The 23,888-nt window shown below is 36.0% G+C and overlaps 4 protein-coding genes and 1 long non-coding RNA gene across 6 annotated transcripts; 3 read left to right on the top strand and 2 right to left on the bottom strand.

Annotated features, from left to right (window-relative positions):
* Positions 1–936: 936 nt before the first annotated feature.
* LOC124635915 lies at positions 937–10,504 on the top strand. The gene is made up of 6 exons (XR_006985078.1): positions 937–1,803; positions 2,232–2,390; positions 7,992–8,065; positions 8,299–8,528; positions 8,977–9,332; positions 9,426–10,504. It is a non-coding gene; the product is annotated as an uncharacterized LOC124635915 (long non-coding RNA).
* LOC124635914 lies at positions 3,244–7,434 on the top strand. Its single transcript, XM_047171871.1, has 2 exons — positions 3,244–3,494; positions 4,863–7,434. Exons 1-2 carry the CDS (start codon positions 3,332–3,334, stop codon positions 5,396–5,398), a joined length of 699 nt encoding a protein of 232 aa, XP_047027827.1. The 5' UTR covers positions 3,244–3,331; the 3' UTR covers positions 5,399–7,434.
* A 1,158-nt stretch (positions 10,505–11,662) lies between the features above and the next one.
* LOC124635756 (uncharacterized protein K02A2.6-like) lies at positions 11,663–15,690 on the bottom strand. Its single transcript, XM_047171707.1, has 2 exons — positions 15,423–15,690; positions 11,663–15,320 (listed from the first exon to the last, which is right to left on the bottom strand). The coding sequence occupies exon 2, from the start codon at positions 15,307–15,309 to the stop codon at positions 11,968–11,970; it is 3,342 nt and encodes a 1,113-aa protein (XP_047027663.1). The 5' UTR covers positions 15,310–15,320; positions 15,423–15,690; the 3' UTR covers positions 11,663–11,967.
* On the bottom strand, positions 11,663–23,518 carry LOC124635758 (protein ALP1-like). The gene is made up of 2 exons (XM_047171710.1): positions 22,945–23,518; positions 11,663–21,989 (listed from the first exon to the last, which is right to left on the bottom strand). The coding sequence occupies exons 1-2, from the start codon at positions 23,250–23,252 to the stop codon at positions 21,083–21,085; spliced, it is 1,215 nt and encodes a 404-aa protein (XP_047027666.1). The 5' UTR covers positions 23,253–23,518; the 3' UTR covers positions 11,663–21,082.
* On the top strand, positions 17,722–22,928 carry LOC124635757. Of its 2 annotated transcripts, none has more exons than XM_047171709.1 (2): positions 17,722–19,769; positions 22,134–22,928. In XM_047171709.1, the coding sequence occupies exon 1, from the start codon at positions 17,722–17,724 to the stop codon at positions 19,123–19,125; it is 1,404 nt and encodes a 467-aa protein (XP_047027665.1). In that variant the 3' UTR covers positions 19,126–19,769; positions 22,134–22,928. The 2 variants fall into 2 exon arrangements, with proteins under 2 accessions (XP_047027665.1, XP_047027664.1); XM_047171708.1 differs by having other exon boundaries at positions 17,722–20,983.
* Positions 23,519–23,888: the final 370 nt, after the last annotated feature.

Below are 23,888 nucleotides of genomic sequence, written 5' to 3'. Positions count from 1 at the left end.
CTTCAACTGTGCATAAAATGCAGGGAACTACTGTAGATCATGCTGTTATTTATCTAGGCTCCAAATTGTTCGCTGCTGGTCAAGCTTATGTAGCTTTAAGCCGAGTTAGGTCTTTAGCAGGTCTCCAAATCGAAGAACTTGACTGCTCCAAGTTGACGTCGAAGAAACCTTGTAATGTTGATGCATTAAAAGAAATGGATAGAATGAGAAACGTTACAAATAATTAACAAGTGATTACATAATTTCAACATTATTGATATTTAAATCAGTACATATTACATATCATGTGAACGAACTACGGACTTCATAAAGGAATAACGCTGCTACGCGCTGCGAACTATGTACGTCGTAGTAAATCTCGAATTAAAAATAGAGGTACTAAAAAGTTATAAATAAAATTACAGAAAAAAAAACCTTTTTAAAAACAAGCTTTTATTTAAATGCCCTAAAAAGAAAAAAATAAACATTTTACACTAAAACTTTTACTGTTAACCTATAACGTCATTTCAAATTTAACACATTTGACACAATTTATATATTATAAAAGCTTGTCGCGAGATCTAGGTATTCGTACCTGCTGTCTATTAAAATTATAAAACTAAGAAAATACGAATACTTAGTAATACGAATACTTAAGATCAAAGTAGGCGTGAGTAATACGAATACTTAAGATCTCGCGACAAGCTTTTATAATATATAAATTGTGTCAAATGTGTTAAATTTGAAATGACGTTATAGGTTAACAGTAAAAGTTTTAGTGTAAAATGTTTATTTTTTCTTTTTAGGGCATTTAAATAAAAGCTTGTTTTTAAAAAGGTTTTTTTTTCTGTAATTTTATTATTTGATTACCCGGCTTTCGTTTAACGGTCTGTTTCTGCTTTTCAAACTGACATCGGCGTTAAATCGGACTTCAATTGTGTTTCGTATTGCGTTCTTTTTACTTTTGGTGCATAATAATGCCTAAACGTGGACAAACATTGAAAAGTGGAGCCCGTGAGCTAATCATCAAGCTGCAAGATTACTTTGAGCGGGAGCGGCAAAATTGCGGACCCCTGGTACCAGTCGAACAAGTACAAGAACGCGTCTCTCAGGCGCTTGGAGTTAGCAAACGAACGATAATAAATATTAACAAAGAAAATTTCGGCTCGACTGGCATGGGAGATAATATTTTAAGCATAGTTTACACGGAGTCCAACACTGGCTGCCAATAAGACTGGCAGCCAGTGCTGGCTTGGCATGGCATGGCATTGGCCTTGTGTAAACAGTTTTTCAAGCCAAGCCAGCGCTGGCTGCCAACGCTGGCGAGAATAGAGCGACCATCTATTTTTCTAGCCAGTGACTTCCGCCCGCATACCCTTCGACCCCCGCGCCAGCGTTGTGGACACGTGTAGACGAGTCTCGCCAGTCACTGGCGAACGTCCGTATGGTGTGTGTTATTTGTTGTTTTGGAATTTCTGCGACAAAATGCCGAGAAAATTCAACGAAGAAAATACTTTGAAATTCGTACAACTTTATAGAGAGCACGAATGCTTGTGGAATAAGCGTTGCGATGCATACAAAAATAAAGAAATGCGCGCTTCGGCACTAGAACAACTTCGTGTAGGAATGAATATAGAAGAACTGACTCTCGATGAAGTTAAATCAAAAATCAAAAGTATTCGAAATACGTCCTACTTGGAACTCGACAAAATAGAAAAATCTAGAAGATCTGGGGCTGGGCGGAGCGTTTATAAGCAAAAGTCAAAATGGTTTGATGAATATTATTCGTTTGTAAAGCCGGTTTCTATGAGGAGAAAAACCATAGTAAGTAAAATCACATTATTATATATTTATTTTAAACGAAAATTACATTGAATTATAAAGCCACTTAAAGACACAGGCATACTACTTACAACAAAAGAAGCTCGTGTATTTGTCCGTTTCAATGTTGATTTTCGAAGTCGATTGTTAATGTATGCTATTTAATTCGTTATTAAACATATTTTTAAAACTTCTCTTTTCTCTCTTGCTGAAAATGAATGAATGAAATTCCACTGTGTTTCAAATAACTCAGCAATCTTTTTCCATTCCTCTTACGTAGAAGGCAACTGTAAATAAATAAGATACATGGGTACATTATAAACACCAGTTTTGCTGCGAATCGTTTGACTTTTTGTCAAAATTCATTTTTTTTTAAACTTTACATAATTATATCAGCACAATGATTGTTTGTAATAAATGTTTTGTTTCAGGAACCCAAAAAAAGAAAAAGGAAGGGGCCAAAAGAAGATATCCTTGAAACAAAATGGATAAATTATATGAAACGGCTCAAGCTTTGATGAATCGCAAGGATAGTGAAACCAACTCTTTCGGGACGTATGTTGGGCAGAAGTTGGAGCAGATTGAATCTGGTCAGTGCGAAATTGCTGAGAAATTAATTTCAGATGTACTTTTTCTAGCAAAAACAATCAATTTACGTTACGATTCGCGAATTGATACACCATCTATTAGCCGTTTTCCTCACTACAACCCAGATCCACCCCATTCCTCATCAGAGAACTCAAACACAAATACATTATCAATCCCTCCTTACAGTCAGTACAGTCCCCAAACAGATCATTGTAGATTTTCATCAATTTCACCACAGACTATGAGCAGTGTTGCCAATTTAGCAAATTTTATGCTAGATTTGGCATATTTTTATGTTGTTTAGCATTTTTATAAGTTATTTAGCAAATAGCATATTTTTTGGCATATAAAATAATTATGAATAACAAGTTTACTTTCCTTTTTTAAGTCCAAATACTTCAAAAATATATACCTATATAAAATATACTGTAATTATCATTTGTTTTTTATTGTTGATGTACTTCTTTATAGTTGGATAGGGCATCACTGTCTGATGGTGTAAATAAACTGAGAGAATTTTCGGTGACTCTTAGGAATTTTGCAGATAAATAATCATTTATATCAGGGATATCATAAATAACAAGCCATGTAAATAGTGTACAAAAATGTAAACAATTACATATTGTGATCTCGCCTTCCTTTAGCATATAAGGCAAATTTGTATTTTGAATTTTCGCGGTCAGATGGCGGTGCGCCCCGGGGCGCTGGGGCGGCTAACCCGAACACACCATGATATTTGATGATGGTGCCAACTTAACGGCAAGGGTAACCTTTACGTCAAACGCTCTCAAGCGTGTTTCGGGGATTCCCCAACAAATCTAATTCAATATACCATAGACAAAGAGCATTCTTTCACTCCCTCCTTCCTTTACGAAAGAAGCGAGATAGATTGTAAGTACTATACCGCGATTACCGCGTATTCACGTATTTACTGTCACTGTAAATGAAAGAAAGTTTAAAAGTTTTACGTGCATTATTAATTAATTGCTTGATAGTCGTTAATATGCCGCCTAAATACAGTCAGCATTACCGGTCTGAGTGGGAGCAAATGCTGGATTTCAAGGATTGGTTACAGCCTGTCAAAGATGATACGACGAAGGCCTATTGTAAGTACTGCAAGTGCGAGATGATTGCAAAAGTCCATTGTTTAAAGTTACATATTTTGTCAATAAAGCATAAGAAAGCTATAGAACCAGTAAAAAGTCAAAGAACAATTAATTTTCCCAAAGTTAAAAAAGATCTAAATACACAGAGAGCAGAATCTTCACTAGCGATGTTTGTGTGCGCGCATTGTTCGATTATGGCTGTCGATCATTTATCAAAGTTATGTAAACACCGATTCGGTGATAGCAAAAGTGGAGACTTTCGAGTCCATCGTACAAAATGCACAAATATTATAAAAAATGTTTTGGCGCCTCATTTTAATGAAGAAATTGTGTCAGATTTGCGAGACCAAGAGTATAGTCTCTTGCTCGATGAGTCCACGGATATTTCTGTAAGCAAAATGTTGGGAGTATCGATCAGATATTTCAGCCGATCTTTAAAAACAATAATATCCACATTTTTGGGGTTGGTCGAGATTGAAGATGGCACTGCAAACAGCATAGTCAACGGTATTAAAGGATTATTGTTAGTTTTGAATATTGAAATAAAAAAAATGATCGGTATTGGCACAGATAATGCTACGGTGATGACAGGCACTAACAACGGAGTACATGCCCTATTAAAAAATGAAACTGGTAATGATAATTTGGTATTAGTTCGCTGCGTGTGCCATTCATTACAGTTGGCTTTATCGCATGCTTCGGAAGAAACTCTACCACGGAATGTTGAATTTCTAATAAGAGAAACCTACAATTGGTTTAGTCATTCTTCGAACCGTCGACTATATTACAAAAATATCTACCAAACAATTAACTGTGGCTCCGAACCATTGTTAATTCCACAGATGTGCAACACCCGATGGATATCAATTGAACCAGCAGTCAACCGTATTCTGGAGCAATGGGTGGAATTAAAACTCCTGTTTGAAGTTGCTAGGCGCGATAACCACTGCTATATGGCAGAAACACTATACACCATGTATAATGATCCTGTGAATCATTTGTATTTATTGTATTTAAAACCTATTTTGGAGGAAGTCCAAACTGTGAACAAGCTATTTGAAAGCAACAATATTGACCCAACAAAACTTTACAAAGATTTGTGTGCCTTAGTTCAATCTACAAGTCCGCGTATTTTGAACCCAACTGCGAGAGTCGATATTTTTACACAAAATATAGAAAGTTATTTGGATCCGAAACCGAACATGGGATATGCTTTTGAAACAAAATTACGGGAATACAACCTTCAACCTGAAGTGGAAAATAATTTACGTCAACGTTGCCTGAATTTCACACTGAAACTTGTTTCAGAGCTGCGTTCTAGATTACCAATTAATTTTAATATACTTGAGAAAGTATCTTTATTTTCAGTAGAAGAAACTTTAAAAGCAGTCAAGCCTTCTCTAATCGATATTGCCCAAGAATTCCGAGTGGATGCAGCTACAATGGATAGGCTCATGTCTCAATGGAGAAACATAGTGCACATTAAATGGGAAAGCACATCTTCCACTGTAGAATTCTGGAATGAAGTAATTGATTACAAAGATGCAGCTGGTAATAACCCCTTTGCAGATTTATCTCAGTTAGCAATATCATTACTATCACTACCTCATTCCAACGCAGAAATTGAACGCGTTTTCAGCCAAATGAATATAGTCAAAACTAAACTTCGCAACCGTTTGTCGATAAAAACTTTAAATGCCATTCTATACGTCAGATTCGGCCTAAAGAGGGCAGGGAAATGCTGCTATTCTTACACAGTTCCGGATAACGTACTGCGCTCTATAGGTACCAAGGAGAGTTATAGTCTTGAGAATAAGGCTTCCACGTCTACATGCACATCAGCTGCCGAGCTTGCCGATGAAGACGAAGATATTAACATTTTATTTAGTAACATAGTCGATTAAAACGTAGAATAAATCAAAATTTTGTTGATTAACAAACATTTAAAATTAAATAACGTTGTATTTGACATTGAAAAATGTTAGCTTATTTTCTGGCAATATTATAAAGCAATTAGCATAATTTTGGCAAAATTTTAACATCAGTTTAGCAAGTTTTAGATTCACCTTGTTGGCAACACTGACTATGAGAATGTTAAAATTGCTACAAACCTACATTATCATTAGATGGCGGTACTGTGGATAAAGCAGAGGAGTGGTTTTGAAATGAAGAGGAATCGACAAGTGAATAATAAACTTTTAATGTCGTTTCTTTGTATTTTCAGGTACGATTATAAACCTGATTTCTATTGTTTTAGTGGGTAAAAGTGATAACTTATGTTAAAAAAAATAAAACTTTGTATTTTCAGAGCAACACATCGTTTATTTTTCCGAAGATTCCCTATATAATTGTCTTATATATGTATTATTATTTCTTCAAAATTTTAAGCTATTACAATGGGAAGCCGAGCACGAATGTTAGTCAAACTTTGTGAGCAAGAATATTCAAATTATGACAGTATTGAGGACCAATCGCTTGCTTCAAAAACAGTTATTTCTACTAGTGCAAATCGAAAATAATTGAAAATTTTTGTTTTTTAGATTTTTGTGATTATGGTTTTGTAGCTTTATTCGGATTTATTATTGAATTTCAATTATTGTCAATTTATTTTAGCCCGTTGACCGTTTGTTTTCCGTGATCATGTGGATTGGACAATAAATCAATAAAGGGCTGTGCTCTTCTCGGACGAGACGAGGGTGTGTCTTTTCTGCAACGACAGGCGTCGAAGAGTGTACAGGAGGCAAGGGGAATGATTCGCACAAGCCTGTATTCAAGAGACAATGGAATATGGGGGTGGCTAGCAATTGGTAGCAACTAATGGTAGCTAGTAGCAATTAGGTAGCAACTCTCTATATGTATTTCGAGAGGATCGGAGACTTGTGACGGCGGTCCTGACGCTAACATTTTTACTGATAAAATAAATTTTTCCTTTTTAATCATTTGCATTAGCTTGCTTTTTTTATATCCATGTAAACAAATAACCACATCCATTGATTTATTCTGAAATTTAAATAAATTACCTTTCCAATGATACCTCATAATCATATGTCTACCATTGATTAATAGGGTTAAAATGACTTTGAAGGGAATTTATAAAGAGGTGCGATTTTTGTGACGCCGAGTGTATATTGGTCATCAGATAGATTTTATAACAATCAGGAAATAAGCATTGCCATGCCATTGAAAAGGTTTAAGAAAATTTTGGAGAATTTTCATGTCAGAGATATATCCCAAGAGCTTCCAAAAACTCACCCACAATATGATAAACTAGAAAAAATAAGACCTGTTGTATCTATTCTGCAACTGAAAGACATGTACTGTCCTACTGCGATAAGAACATATACTCAACATATGGGTGGAGTTGACAAATTTGATCACTTTCGCAGCTCATACCCTATTGGAAGAAAATCAAGAAAAACATGGTTACGTCTATTTTGGTTTATGTATGAAAGTGCTATCATAAATGCATACATTCTATACTGCGAAACTAGACAGAGAGACAACATCCATTGTGATTTTCGACTACGTCTGGCAAGAGCACTAATAAATGGGTATGTAGAATTTTCAACCTGAAATAATGTTTACATTTACTTCCTATTATACATTGCAACATTTTACATATTGAAATATTTTACGATTTCACATATTCACAAAGAAAACATAAGCCAGGCAATTTCATAAAGAAAAAGGGTGGAATTTTTGGAATACCTGACGAGATTCGGCTCTCAAGGCCTGGTCAGCATCACGGTAAAAAGGGCTCATATAGAAGATGCCGTTTTTGCAGTACGAGACAAAAAGAACTTAGAACATACTTCGAATGCAAGTCAAACCACTCCGATTTGTGCCATGTTGGGAGTTGTTCCATACAAAAAATAATTAAATACCTATATTTGTCAATAAAATAATTTATATATTTCTATAATAATTTATTATTTATTTACCACCAATAACATGTATACAAGCCGGGCGAATTAACTTGACACCTGGCTCGAAACTCGACCACCCTCCCACCTCCCCGCGCCGGGCCCCGCTCTCGCCGTGCGCGTTCAGTAGCGTTAGCATATCTGTTATCGGTGCACGTGTCGTTCAGTTTCCGTTTCGGAAGCTATTAATTGTTGGATTTTTGTTGAGTTTTTGTTACGTTTGGACTTTTTATTTGTTACTGATGTTAAATTTTTTGTTACGTTTGGAGACCTAATTGTTTTTTGTTAAAAATATGGGTAAAACTATCCATAGCAAAGAAAGAGCCTTAATACTTAAGGTATTTTTATTTGTTACTGATGTTAAATTTTTTGTTACGTTTGGAGACCTAATTGTTTTTTGTTAAAAATATGGGTAAAACTATCCATAGCAAAGAAAGAGCCTTAATACTTAAGGTATTGGCTTTTTTTGAACGCGAGAAGGAAGTCAGCAATTTTGTAATTCCCGTAGACCCGACTAAAAGTGCTCAAGAAAATAAAGAGCATCTTAAAATCAACAAGAAGTTTTTAATTCCAGTGAATCAGCCCATAAATAGAACCTGCGCTGCCACTGGAATATCGAAAAGCACATTGCTAAGAATAAAAAAGCAGGTAACTAATTTAAAGTATAATAATTAATAATATACTATATATAAAATTAAATTCATATCTTTCAAATCATGAACACTTCGATGATAGACGGGCTAAAATTCTTTTACTAGTTGCCTATACTACAATGCAGGTAAGTAATCTATTTTGAAAACCCAGTATCTTTGTAATTAATTATTTTAAGATCTCATATTTTTGACTGTGAATTGTGAATAAATTTTATAATTTTATTTTAGGTGAAATCACAATCTCCAGTGCCCTCAACGTCTAGTAATATAACGTCTGCCCCACCTCAACCTTCGACACCTGGCAAAAAGAGAAAACCAAGTTTAAAAAAAAATAAAGCTCGACAGCTTTGACTTGGTCGCTCTAAGAAACATTGTCAACAGTTTCTACACAGTCAAAAAAGAAATACCTACGCTCAAAAAATTATTAGCAGCTGCCAAAAGGGATTTGAATTTTCCAGGTGTGTATCTTTGATTTTTTATATCTTGACTTAGCTATTATCTACACCAGTGAACCGTTAATTAATAATAACAACTATCTATAAACTTTAAAATGTTTATTAGGTGTTCTTTGTTGCCTTCAGGCAATGGGATGGGTACACAAATCTCAGTAGTTAATAAAGTATCTATTTATTTCACATAAAACCTCAATAGCAAAAAGTAAGTAGGTAAGTACATAAATAAAATACCACGCTGCTGGCAACAACATAACGAACGACAAGATGGCGTCACCCCCTATCGCTCTCTCGCTCACACGGGGGCAGAGATAGCGCGAAGGCAGCCGACGACTGCGAGTCGCGCGAAGGCGGCAAAGTAGACTTGGTTGCATGCGCTATATATATAATATACTTGCCCTCCAGTTAAACCAACACGAGTAAATTTTTTTATATGTATTTTTTATTTTTTTAGGTGGAAGAACTACATTGCGACTCATTTTAAAAAACGAATTGGGGTACAAGTTCAAAAAATGCAAAAATGCCCGATCGGTTTTAATCCAAAAACCCGATATTGCAGCTTGGAGGGCTAGATACTTGCGGCGTATGAAGGAAAACAACGAACTTGGAGCAGACAAGAAACCAGTCACGTATTTGGACGAGACATGGATTAATTCCCACTACACTGTGAGAAAGTGCTGGCAGAACAGTTCTGATGCCAGTGTAATGAAAAATACGAATCCTGGTCAACGCCGGATTCTCGTGCATGCGGGTGGCGAAAATGGCTTTGTCCCTGGCGCAGAGTTACTCTACAAATTAAAAGTAAGACAGGTAAGGCCGCCTTTGCGCACATTTAGCCATAGGTTCTTAAGTAAACATTTTTATGTGTATGAAATAAAGTGTTACTTACTTACTTACTTACAGGTGATTACCATGATGAAATGGATACGAACAATTTTGTTAAGTGGCTTAATGAAAAATTATTGCCCAACTTGCCTCCAAACGGCATAGTTGTAATAGACAACGCACCATACCACTCGACACAGGCAGAAAAAGTCCCGTACCAAACTGCATTGAAGAGCGAGATGCAAAATTGGCTTACCAGTCAGAACATAACCTTTAATCCAAAAATGACGAAACCCGAGCTATTTCAACTGATCAAAGCAAACAAGCCAGAAAAAAAATATATTGTGGACGAGTTGTTTAAAGAACATGGGCACGAAGTCATACGTCTGCCACCCTACCACTGCGATTTAAATCCAATCGAATATATTTGGAATCTGGTCAAACAAAGGGTGGCAGACAAAAACATTGACCAGTCTGAAAGACAAATAGAGAAATTAACAAAAGAAGCCATACAATCAATAACAGTGGAAGACTGGAAGAAAGAGATCAATCATGTGCAGAGATTAGAAAACGATTTCTAGGAGAAAGATCGTCACCAAGAAGATCAAGTGAGACAATTCGTGATATCACTTGGAGGAGAAGACAGCTCATCGGACAGCGAAATAGACGAAGACGACACAGATAACAGTGAGATATCGGGTATAGAAGAATTAGCCGATGATTAGTCAATACAATATTATTTAAATTATTAACATTATTTATTAAAATATATATATATATATATATATATGTATGGCTTTATATTGTATGAATTATATGTGGTTATGTATTATATGTATATTTAAGTAAATAGTTGTAGGTATATCATTTGTATTATTTTATTTATTTTACTTTCCTTTTTTATTACACATTCTTGTCTATCTCAAAAGTATCTATTTTCCTACAATGGTATAGGTTGGCTGGAAGAGATCTCTTTATAGAGATAAGCTCGCCTTTGTTACAATTTTTCGGTTCTGTAATTGTTACAATGTTGTGTGCAATAAAGTATTTAATAATAAATATGTAACTAAATAGTATTTTAATTATTTTTCTACCAAGACTTGTTATGTAAAGAATTAATGACTGTTTGTGACGAAAATATAAATAAATAAACATAATATGTTTTTTTTTCTTACAAAGTAATTAATAAATTGTTCAATCAAGTATCAAGATACCTACCGTAACGTAAGATGTATTACTTAAAACGATCTTATTGAAATAAATATCGAAATCGTACTAAATTAAATAAATTCTATTCGTAGTTATTTTTTTATAAAATTTAATTGACGTTTGTAAAGGCTAGGTTTATTAGATCCAAATAAAATATTATAACAGTAAAAAAAACACATAATGTGGGTTACTAAAAGGTATTAAGTACATAAATATTTCTGAAGTTCAATTAAAATACCTACACCCCTGCATAAACTTACCGAGAAAATATTGTGTTTTAGTTTTTAAAGATATAAAACGAAATATCTTTTTTGCACTCAGTACTTTAAACAAACGTCAGGCGTCTCAGGTGTCAAGTTAATTCGCCCCAGTTGTACAGACTTTATAGAAGAAAATAAGACACTTTGTAAATATTTGAAAATTTCAATCCCATTAAAATAACTTTGCTCTACTTGGGCAATGGTAGAATAGCTCCCACATAAATTTCCAAAAAAACCATGGAGGAGTCACGCCATTTTGGGTCTGAGCTTGGTGTCTGGAGGGGCCAGGGTTCTGGAGCCCTGATGCCACGAGTGCTGTCGAGCCATATATTTGTCAGGCATCGTTTCCCGCTCAGCCTTATTCAGGATCTGTCTGGAATGGAAGCAGACTTTGTTCCCGACTGTTTCTGACGCTTGTCGGCCATTATTTGCCATTATTAGTTTTGGAGTTTCCTGTGAGTATATTGTACGTGTTTCTGTTCCTCTCGGAATTCGTGTAGATCATGCGTTTCATACAGGGTTGTTGTCTACAGGTCTGGTTTTTTAGGAGGTCCTTAATCTCAGGCTACTCTTGTGCACGTGGTCACCGCGTGGGTGATTGGTGTCGCCGAGGTCTTGTGACTGTTCGTCGGCCAGGTACGGTCCGACGGGTGAGCTGTGACAGCGTGGCTGACCCGCAGTGGCGGCTACCGCCTCCACGCTCCTCGTTACATGAAGACGTCAGGTAGGGTAGACTGGGTACGGTAGTGACAGTCGCTGTATTGTCGAAAATATAAGGATTAGCGGGGGGCGTGCAAGGGGAAAGACGAGCGCCTTGCACGTTGTTATATAAATGAAAGTCCTTGATCTTGGGTTACTTGAGTTTTATTTCACAACACACATTCACACAGTTACATAGTCGACCCATACCAAAGATATGGAAAAAGACAGATGACAGATCATAGCGGAAGTTATTATATTAGTGACGTACTAATTAGTATTACTAATTAGTGATGTTACAACATCCCCCCTGTTAAGTTTAAATTAACCCTTGACAAACAATAGACTTAAGACTATGGACTGACTTGACAAAAATTGACTTTATTATACATAGTTATGATAGACAAAGGTTTTTACTTAATTATGACTTAATTTAGATTACAATTATATACTTAATCTATTTCTTCTATTAGCCTACGAGAAGGCTTTACAAATCGACCTGAACGTGTGACAATTTGACTACTTGAGGATTGAGATGAGAGTTCTTGAGGTCCAGCCTTCTGACTGTCACCATCCTCTCTCCCCTGCGACGATGACAACGACGACGACGAGTTGGATAGCATAGGAGAGTACTTATGCCTTAAGTGAATTCTATTTCTCCTATACCTAACTCCATTGACATCCTCAATGACATATGACCTATTATTTGCCAGCCTTTGCTTGACAATGGCATGTTCCCAATTATAATTTGGTTTTCTTTTAAAGTAGACATGATCATTAGGATACAACAATGACAAAGGCTTAGAATTTCTATTATAATATTTTGACTTATTGACATTATTCTTGTTTACACATTCTTTGTAATCTTTAAATTTTACAACCTTTGGTTTTAATTTTTTATATGACTTTGGAACATTATCTCTTAAATTCCTAGACATTAACAGTTGTGCTGGGGATGGTAAATTATTTTTAGGTGTATTTCTATATTGTAATAAGGCTATATAAGGATCAGACGAATTTTCTTTACATTTTTTCAACATATTTTTTACAATTTTGACTGAACTTTCTGCTTGACCATTTGACTGTGCATGATATGGGCTAGTAATAATATGTTCTATGTCCCATTCATGTAAAAAATTCTTGAATTCTAAAGATTGGAAAGGAGGTCCACCGTCAGACACTAATGACAAAGGTATACCATGACGGGCAAAAATAGACTTTAAATGTGTAATTACATTTTTGGCTGTACTATTTTTATTTAACAAAGCTATCTCTATGTATTTAGAATAATAATCTGTAACAATTAAATAAGAAAGGTTATCAATATACATTAAATCAATACCAACTTGTTGCCATGGATACTTATTAATCTCAAAATTTTGTAATGGTTCTTTTTGGTTACAAGGTTTGAATTTCGCACATATAAGACATTGTTCTACTAAATTTTTGATATCACCTGACATGTTTGGCCAATATAAAGAATCTCTAGCTAATTTAAGACATTTGTTTATACCTTGGTGACCTTCATGAATTTTATCCAACATTTCCTTATACATAGACTGTGGTACTATCAATTTTGAACCTTTGAACAACAAATCTTTTACGACATGAATTTCAGCTTGTATATTCCAATATGGTTTGACTAATTGACTGACTTTACTTTTACTTTTTGGCCAACCTTCATAATAATATTTCTTTAACAATTGCAAACTTTCATCTTTATTAGTATGTTGTGACAATTTTGTGCTGTAGTCTTTAGTGACTGCTAAATTTGAATACATTAAATTGACATGACAAGTTATTTCTGACTCATTTTCTGGTATATAATAATCTTTTAAGGCAGCTCTAGACAAGGTATCAGATATAAACATTTGTTTACCTGGGACATGTATGACTTTCAAGTCATACTTTTGTAAAGTTAACATCATTCGCTGTAACCTAGCTGGTACATCATGTAATGGTTTATCAAATAAGTAGACTAATGGTTTATGATCTGTATGAACTGTGACTCTATGACCATATACATACTGATGAAATTTTTCACAACCAAATTGAATTGCAAGCAATTCTTTCTCAATTTGAGCATACCTAGACTGAGTTGTGGTTAATGTTTTTGAACTATAAGCAATGGGTTTATTATTTTGTAAAATGACTGCTCCCAATGCTGACTTAGACGAATCTACTGACAAGACTAATGGAATATTGGGGTTATAGTGAGCTAAAACCGGTGACTTTGTAATTTCATCTATTAAACTCTTAAGACATTTATTATGATTTTCATCCCAAGACCAGACTGCATCTTTTTTCAAAAGATTTCTTAAAATTTGAGTTTTTTCTGACAAATTGCTAATAAAGGGACCTAAATAATTGATCATACCTAATATTCTTTGCAATTCTTTGACATTTTGTGGTGTAGGCATATTGACAATTGCTTTTACTTTTTCTTGGTCAACCCTTGCACCATCTTTACTAAAGACATAACCTAAAAAACAGACTTCAGAAACTAGAAATTTACATTTGGACTTATTAAATTTTAAATTAACTTGACGAGCTCTTTGCATTACTTTATGTAATCTCTCATTATGTATAGACTCACTTGGACCATAGACTAGAATGTCATCGATGAATATCAAGACTCCTTCTAAATCACCAAACAAATTCATCATAACTCTTTGAAATATTTCTGATGATGCATTTATGCCAAAAGGTAATCTTAAATATTTATATCTGCCAAATGGTGTTTGAAAGGTACATAAATTAGAACTATATTCATCTAATCTTAACATCCAAAAACCTGAAAATGCATCTAAATGAGAAAAACAAACAGCTCCTACTAATTGAGATCTTATCTCATCAATTGACTTTATTGGATAAATTTCCCTTATAATATTCTTATTCAAATTTCTAGGATCTAAACAAATTCGTAACTGACCTGAACTTTTGACCGTAATTACTATGCTATTCACCCATTCTGTAGGCTTAGTGACTTTTTCAATGACTTGCATGCTCTCCATGCGATCCAACTCCTCGCGTAGCTTTCCAAGCATCGCAAATGGTACTCTCCTGGGAGGATCCACGCATGGTACTGCATCAGGTTTGAGTTTCAGGTGACAGACAGGAGGTAGACAGCCAAGACCCTGAAAAACATCATTATATTGTGTTAGAATTTGTTGACAAAAATTTTGTTTAGATACTGAAAAAACTCTTTTAATTATTCCTAACCTTTCACAAGTAGGAAGACCTAAGACATTGGGACATACTAAATTTGCGACTATGAATACTATATTTTCACTGACAGTGTTATTATTTAATATTAAATTGCATTTAATATTGACTTTTCCCATAATGGGTATTGACTTGCCACAAAATCCTGTGACATTTATGTGACATTTGACAAGTGACATTTGACTTTGTTGACGTTTTAAAGAATCAAAAGTTTGTTTTGACATTATGTTAAGATCAGCTCCTGAATCAATGATACAATTAAATTGTGAATGACCTACTTTAACATTTATGTTCCAAGACTGTTTACTATTGTTAATGTTATGTTTATATTTTGACTCGACTATATTGACCCGACTAAATGATGATGTGACTTGTTGACTGTGATATGGTGATGTGACTGTTGTGATTGTGTGAGGTGATTCCTCAGACATGTGTCTGTACTCATCATTAAGATACCCACTTTGACTATCACAACTTTTATTTGAATTATGACAATATGACTTGAGAATTGATTTCTCTGACTGGTGACTGCTTTCATCACCGAGGTACTTTTCAGACCTCTCAGACATGACATTATCACCATTATCATCATTGAAATATGACTTGAGAATTAATTTCTCAGACTGGTGACTGCTTTCATCACCGAGGTACTTTTCAGACCTCTCAGACATGACATTATCACCATTATCATCATTGAAATATGACTTGAGAATTAATTTCTCAGACTGACAATATGAGTCTCGGTGAGATCTCTCAGGAATGACACCAATGTCATCACCGGAATCATTCCCTGACTGTGACTGACTATGTATGTGTGTAAATTGTGGTGGTGGAGACAAGTGGTGCAGTGAATGTGTGCTTGCTGACTTGACATGTTTATAGTGACTGTTATATGACTTTAAATGACAATTAGACTTATGACTTTGACTGGAGCTATGACTATTCAAAATTCCAACAAAATAATCTTTATTATTATTATGACTATGACTTTAATTAAACGACTCTAAATGACTGATATTTTTATTTTTGAAGCAATATTTAGCAAAATGACCAAATGATTTACATGACCTGCATTTGACTCCTTGCGCTGGGCACTTGTAGCGGTGAGATTGCCCACAGCGGCTACACGTCCTCGAGCGCCTTTCAGGGTTGGGAGACTTCCCTGCGCCAGAACCCTGCTGACCGACTGGTGAAGCTCGCTGTCGACGATCCCCTCGACTACGGCTCCTCCGACGTAGATGCATGACATTTTCTGACTTTTCAACGTTGGAACTACTGACAATTTTTTCAGCATCCTGCTGTGCGACGATCAGTGTTGTTGCCAGTTCTCGCATCTTCTGATATGTCAGATCAGGTTCCTGGAGTAGTCTCTGACGTACATGCGCTAAATCCATATGCAGATTTGCAATGAAAATATCCCTGATGAGCGATTCCCTGAGTGTTCCAAATTCACAATCTTGGCTTTTGTTCTCCAAATCTGCTAGGAATCCTTCGATCGACTCGGATTTCTGTTGCTTTCTGGTGAAGAACATGTGACGGCACATGGTTATGTTCCTTCTGGGCTCAAAAAAATTTTGAAATTTGGACTTGACTTCGGCAAGCGTGGTCTTCTCAATGGTGAGGTTGAAAGTATTGAATATATTTAAGCCCTTTTCACCTATGAGATGCAACAAGATAGCTATCTTACGCTTTTCGGGTGCCTTATCCAAACCCGTGGCCAACAGATACAGCTCCAACTGCTGCCACCAGCGTTTCCACGCCTCCGCATTATTATTTGTGGAATCTGACGAAATTTGCAGTGATTTTATTTTGCTGTTAAGGCCTTGGACGCCATTATGGTCGCCCACGCCGCATGGCTCGGAACTCGACTGGTCCATTTTCGCGACCGACTGTCTTCCAGACTTCGACTTTTTTGACTTGAGTTCTTCTTGACTTCTGACACCATGTTATATAAATGAAAGTCCTTGATCTTGGGTTACTTGAGTTTTATTTCACAACACACATTCACACAGTTACATAGTCGACCCATACCAAAGATATGGAAAAAGACAGATGACAGATCATAGCGGAAGTTATTATATTAGTGACGTACTAATTAGTATTACTAATTAGTGATGTTACAACACACGTCTCAACCTGTGTCACAGTGTTGCGTCATCCGACGCGCAGAGTGTACGTGACCACGAGCACATTTTGATTTTTGAACGCAAAAAGTAAGTATTTTGATTCATTATTATTTCGTAATTGCTATAACATGTATACTGATAGGGTATTGAGTGTTGTTCATCGATATAAATCAAATAGTAGCAGTGTAATATCAGTGGTTACATTTATTGTAGGTTATTTTGTTTTGACGTGGTGGTGTTTCTTTTATTAAAACGATCTGTGGGTACAGTTGTGACATTTTTACTGGGTACGGTTGTGACATAAGTAAAAGCGGTTGTTTATTGTTTTAGATGCCTAGAATACGCAAACGAAAGACTACAAGAGCACAGTGCAGCTTGAATCAGTATGAAGATGCTTACAAAGAAACTAAACGCGGGACTTCTTTGCGACAAGCTGCGGAAATGCATGATGTTAATCGCATGTCACTATTAAGGTATGTTCGAAAACGCGATAATGCCAGCACGGGCGATAATGAAAACAATAGCATTAGCATGGGGTATGTTGCTCACAATAAAGTATTTTCCGAACAACAAGAGCAGCAGTTGTCAAAATATTTACAGCGTTGCGCGGACATTTATTTCGGACTTACTGCAAAAGAGGTGCGGAAGTTGGCTTTTGAGCTTGCAACTCAATATAACCTAAAGCGACCTGCTACTTGGGCTGAGAATGAGATGGCAGGCTAAGAATGGTTCCGTTCCTTCCTGAATAGAAATCCTTCTCTATCTGTTCGAGTAGCTCAAGCTACAAGCCTTTCAAGGGCAACTAGTTTCAATAAAACAAATGTGGAAGCTTTTTACGACAACTTGCAAGTTGTTATGGATAGACATCCTTACGAGCCACAGGATATCTACAATGTCGACGAAACAGGCGTCACTACGGTCCAAAAACCTGATAAAGTCATTGCAAGACGTGGTACGCGGCAAGTGGGAGCCGTTACTTCTGCTGAACGGGGCACGTTAGTTACGGTAGCTTTTGCAGTGAACGCCTTGGGAAATACCATGCCTCCGTTTTTTATTTTCCCTCGTGTTCGTTACCACGACCACTTTGTGAGGGACGGACCAGTTGGATCTGTTGGAGCTGCAAACCCTTCCGGCTGGATGCAAGATCTATCCTTCTTAGAATTTCTTAAACATTTTAAGAAATTTTGTAATGCTTCACTAACTCACAAAGTGTTACTCGTGCTTGATAATCATTCATCGCACATTCACATTAATACCTTAGATTATTGTAAAGAAAACGGGATCACTTTACTTTCATTTCCCCCACATTGCTCTCACAAGCTTCAGCCTCTCGACCGGTCTGTCTTCGGACCTTTAAAAAAAGCTATTAACACTGCTTGCGATGGATGGATGCGAAGCCACCCTGGTAAAACGATGACAATATATGATATACCAGGTATCATCAAAATTGCTATGCCTCTGGCTCTTACACAGGCGAACATACAGGCTGGTTTTATGAAAACTGGGATCTATCCATACAACCGTAATCTGTTCGGAGATATTGACTTTGCACCCTCTTTCGTAACCGACAGACCAAACCCTGATACTGAAGACAATATTCCTGCAGTACCGTCACCTGGAAGAACTAGACCAAATCCTGACACTGAAAATAATGCTTCTGCAATACCATCTCACACAACAAGCAGAACAGACACTGAAGATATTTCTCCTGCAGCACCATCACCTGTAATAAGCAGACCAATCCCTGACAATCAAGAGGATGCTCCCATAGCACCATTTTTAGTAAATATTGCCAACCTTGACTGTATTCAAGAAGAAAATTTTGTTACTGAGAATTTTGGACCTAATAATAAAAGTCCACCACTTTCACCTTCTATATTAGACAATACACCAAGCCAAAATTTTAGCAATGTTCAACCATCTACTTCTGCCATACCATCAGTTTTTTCTCCTGAAATTGTTCGGCCCTTTCCAAAAGCTTCCCAAAGAAAAACGCGAGGACCTAGAACCAAGAAGTCTACGATTTACACGGACACGCCTGAAAAAGAGGCAGTCAGGCAAGAATATGAAGCAAAAGAAAAACGACTGAAGGCAAAGGGCATCAAAAAAAATCTCAATGAGCCGAAAGGAAAAGGAAAAGGTAAAGCAACGAAAAGGAAACAATCACCGTCAATATCAGATGAAGAAGAATATTTTTGTTTGGTGTGCCTTGAAATTAAAATGTTCAAAGATTTTATTTCTTTTGTTAGGAAAGTATAATTTAGTTGATTATTATATAAAAATAAATAAATATTTTTTGCAATTAAAGTGTTTTATTGGCATTTTAGAGTATTTTTATCTTATTTTGTGATCATATTACAGTATTTTCATCGTGTCACTATTGACCCCCAGTACTGTCACAACCGCGGGGGTGGGTAGTACCTTTTTTTTTAAATTTCATTTTATGTACTAACCATTTGATTTAGGCCCATAGCACACGGCGTTTTTTAAATGCGCTGATAACGCGCGTTTCAGGAACGCGCTTCTTCGGCGCTGTAAACGCTAATTGTTGCGTTTGCATTGATAATAGAAACGCGCGCATGAAGCGCGTATACGCGCATTTGAAGCGGTACAAACGCGCGTACAAAGGAGCGGAGTAGGGCAGAGGGGGTGGGGGTCCACCACTGCGCCCGCGCCTCAGTTGCAATAATGGTTTATTGTGTGCTGCGCGTGTATCTCGTTTAAAATGGAACCCTTCGACACCGACCGCTTTATAACAGAAATAAACAATCGTCCAGCTACATGGAATTCACTACTGCCCGAATATTCAAACAAAGTGTTAAAAAGAAATGCTTGGGATGAATTGTGCCAAATTTTTTATAACAATTTTAATGAAAAAACCAGTAAGGAAAAAAACCTGGCAGGTAAGATTTCTTATATTTATTTAAAAATAATTTATTATAGTTTATAGTGCGACGGTACATAGAACAGTAAAACAGTAGAACATGTAATTAGGTAGGTACCAGTGGCGTAGCCTCCATACAACACGATTCCCATCGGCTTCCCTTGGCAGATTCTAATAGGTATATGTATTTTTTTTATATTTACAACAATAGCTTCACTGAGCCCTAGTCTTACAAAAATCTATTCGACTAATCTACGTAATTATCGCAAACAATATAATTACATTACACCAGGGTGACCATTTGTGGCAGGTTCCTGCCATTTTGTACAGATTAATTAAGGACAAAAAAACCCTGGCAGTTGGCAGAATTTATTTAATTAATTTACTGAGAGTCTCAGTAAATTAATTATATAAATTATTAATCTATGCCAGGCTTTTTTTGTCCTTAATTAATCTGTCAAAATGGCAGGAACCTGCCACAAACGGTCACCTTGCATTACACGCTTTCACAAAATATTCTTCAATAAGCTGAATACAAAATACGCAATGTATTTGAATCGCGCAAACGCACACGTATATTATTTTACGCGTGCCGATTTTACTCGCTCATATTTATGGGAATTCAAATGTTTGAAATGTATGCGATTCACGCATACATACACATTACTACCACATGCAAACACTGTCGATAATATGAGCCGGGTAAAGCCGATCTGTGATAGCTTACAATCTTTATTATAAGAATATTATTTCGTTTCATTTGTCCGTTGCAATATAATGTTGTAAGTTAAATTTGACCCACTTGTCGGTTTCCAATTAAGCTGAAATTTTGCATAAATGTGTAAATCGCATGACAGTGGAATATTATGATGATGTATGACGTAGAACTGATCTGATGATAGAGGTGGAAGGTGGCCATAGGAACTCAGTAATAAAGCGATGTACTTCCATCGAGTTTGGACTCGTTTCATTTGTCTTGATGAGTATTTTGTATTCAGACAGTTTCCAAGGTCTCATGATGGAGCTGGAGGGTGGCCATGGGATCTCTGTAATAAAGCAACGTAATTCCGTCGAGTTTGGGCTCGTTTCATTTGTCTTGATGAGTACTTTGTCTTCAGACAGTTTCCAGGGTCTGACGATGGAGCTGGAAGTCGGCTATAGGATCTTCGTAATAAAACAAAGTAATTCCATCAAGTTTGGGCTCGTTTGATTCGTCTTGATGAGAACTTTTATGTAAGTAATTTAATGACGTCTTGTTTATTGACGCGGTAAACTTTTTTTTGTGCTGGCTTTACTTTTCTTTTTTTTCACCCTACGCTACTGGTAGGTACCCTAAATTTTAGAATCTTGCCATGGTACTGCACCTTCATCACTAATAAAATAATCAGCGTACATATTTCGTATCATAGTTCCGCTTAATTGTCCCTGTGACCGTCTTGCACCAATCGAAATCAAACTTGCATCTTCAGGAGGATCTTCTAAACCAACTATACTCAAAGAATTATGAAAATTATAACCGTCACGTTCACGTATGAAATTATGCAGTACACAACAGGCTTTCACAATAGCCACACTGAAGTCCACGCTAACGTTCAGTGGCCGATTAAAGATTTTAAATTTGTTGCTTAATATACCAAATGTACATTCAATGTATCGTCTGGCACGTGTCAAGCGGTAATTATATATTCTTTTCTCTCGTGGCAAGATTTTTCCAGCGTAAGGTCTCTGTAAATGTTGAGATAATGCAAAGCCTTCATCTCCAACAAACGTAAATGGTATTGGCACTCCATTATTAGATATTGGTCTCGCATTTGGTATATTATAATTTCCTTGCCTTATCTTTTTGGTCCATTCACTACATTCATTTATTGTTGAGTCTGCAGCCTTTCCATAGCATCCGACATCTATATCGATAAATCTGTAATTTGCGTCACATATTGCAAGCAATACGATGGAAAAATATTTTTTATAATTAAAATACTCTGATCCACTATGTTGAGGTTTTATAACTCTGATATGTTTCCCATCGATAGCCCCAAGTAGATTGGGAAAATTTGCGTATTTCATAAATCCTTCAGCAGTTTTTAGATGTGATTCCTCGGTTGGTTCTGGCATACAGATGTTTTTTAATTTATCCCATATTATTTTCACTGTTTCACGGACTATGATGCCTGCCGTCGTTTGTCCACACTTAAAGTCATAGTGAATATCTGAGAAATAGCAACCCGTAGCTAAATACCTGAAAAGAATAACATTTTTAAAGCTTCTCTTGTTATCGTAAATTTTACATATTTAATTAAAATTAACCTACAACTACTTATTTCAAATGAATTAAAATTAACCTAATAAATAACTAAACTATTTACATTATTATTGTTTTCAGTCATTGAACTTCAAAGAAAATGGAAGAGCATTAAGGACGCTTATAAAAGAGACAAGGCGAAGAACAATAACTGTTCCAGTGGATCTGGAGCTAAACCTAGAAGACCCTACATATATTCCAATTTGCTAACTTTTTTAGACCCGCTTTACGAAATAAGATCTCCAAGTCAAAATGATGATGCAGCACTGGGGAATAACCAAGACTGTGATTTTCAAAAACCACATTCACCAAAGAAGTCTAAAAAGACTCCAAAACATGAAGACCCACAAGACAAATTGTATGAAGCACTGACAGCAAATCTCAAACAGTCTAAGGAAGCGAATAATACAATTTTATCTGAAAATCCCGACATACTGTTCTTAATTTCGTTAGCTAAAGATTTTTCTGCTATCAAAGAGGAATTTAAGTTAGAGGCCAAAGCTGATATGATAAATTTAATTCGTAAATATAAAAATATGGGACACTCATCGAGAATATTGAATGAAAATAGATACCAAGGTGCATTTCAATATGAACATCAGTATGGATACCAGTCTGGATATCAGTCTGAATCTGGATATCAGTCTGAATTTCAACCACAATATCCAAGTAATCAATCAGCGCCAAGAAACGAATCTGTCAGTTCACTTCAAAATTTAGATAGCAATGAATCGGTTACAAATGACTCCGATATCATATCTGACATGTATGATGATATTGAATAAATCTTTTTCTCTTATTCATAATCTAAGTGCACTTATAACATTTTACGATTGATTTAAAAATGTAACAGAACAATAAATAAATAAATAAATACTAGTTGTTTTCTTACCTCAATGTGATGAGCAAACGTTCTTCTGCCGATATACATGATCTCATTGCTGTATTTTGACGAGTTAACTCAGGTTTTAGAATCAAAAGAAGTTCTTGGAATGACGAATATGACATTCGATAACAATTATAAAATTTCTTCCATCTTCTATGTATTACCAATTTTTTAAAAGTTGTATGATAATGACCACTCAATCTTTTTTCACTCGTAAATGGATCTATCCAATAAATTCGCTTTTTTTTACGTTTTTTACTTTTTAAAAGAAGTACTAAAGCCAAAGTAAGCAGTGTTGTCTCAACCGACGCCATTGTACAACTGAAGAAGAGGAGTCTCTGATCAAAACGCAAAAGGTACGAGCGACTACAGCGCGTCTTACCGCTGTACCTGCGCGTATACGCGCAGAAGAGGCAGGTTTTATAATCGCCCCGTGTGCTTAAGTTACAAGGTTGCGATCCAATCTCGTTTGAATCGTGTATACGCGCGTTCTCTGCGCGTCGTCAGCGCGTTTAAAAAACGCCGTGTGCTATGGGCCTTAGACATATACTTTCATGTTTATACGTTAAGCAATGAATAAACTTAATTAGAATACATTTTTTGTTCAGATTAATAGCATAAATAAAAAGCTATAGTCAATCATTTGAAAATTGTCACAACCGTACATTAACACAAGGTAGGGTAGACTGGTCTACCCTACCTTGTGTTGTACCTTGTTCACCTCTCGAACTTGCAAAGCGGCGCTAAGGCCTTGTTTAGAGTCAATATACTCATGTTCAAAGGTATAGGAATTTGACAGAGGTTGCCACTTCAGACCACTGTGGAAGCCGAGACACAGTGGTCTGGGGCCCTGTACTATGTGTGCAATTCAACTCAATTCATTCATTCAGAAAAAAACATTAAATAATAACTTTACACTAACTAACTTTACATTAAATAATAACTTTAAC

This window comes from Helicoverpa zea, chromosome 13, assembly GCF_022581195.2.
Source record: "Helicoverpa zea isolate HzStark_Cry1AcR chromosome 13, ilHelZeax1.1, whole genome shotgun sequence".
NCBI classification, from domain to species: domain Eukaryota; kingdom Metazoa; phylum Arthropoda; class Insecta; order Lepidoptera; family Noctuidae; genus Helicoverpa; species Helicoverpa zea.
Note: the sequence above shows the minus strand (reverse complement) of the source record. Positions and strands in the feature narration are given on the sequence as shown.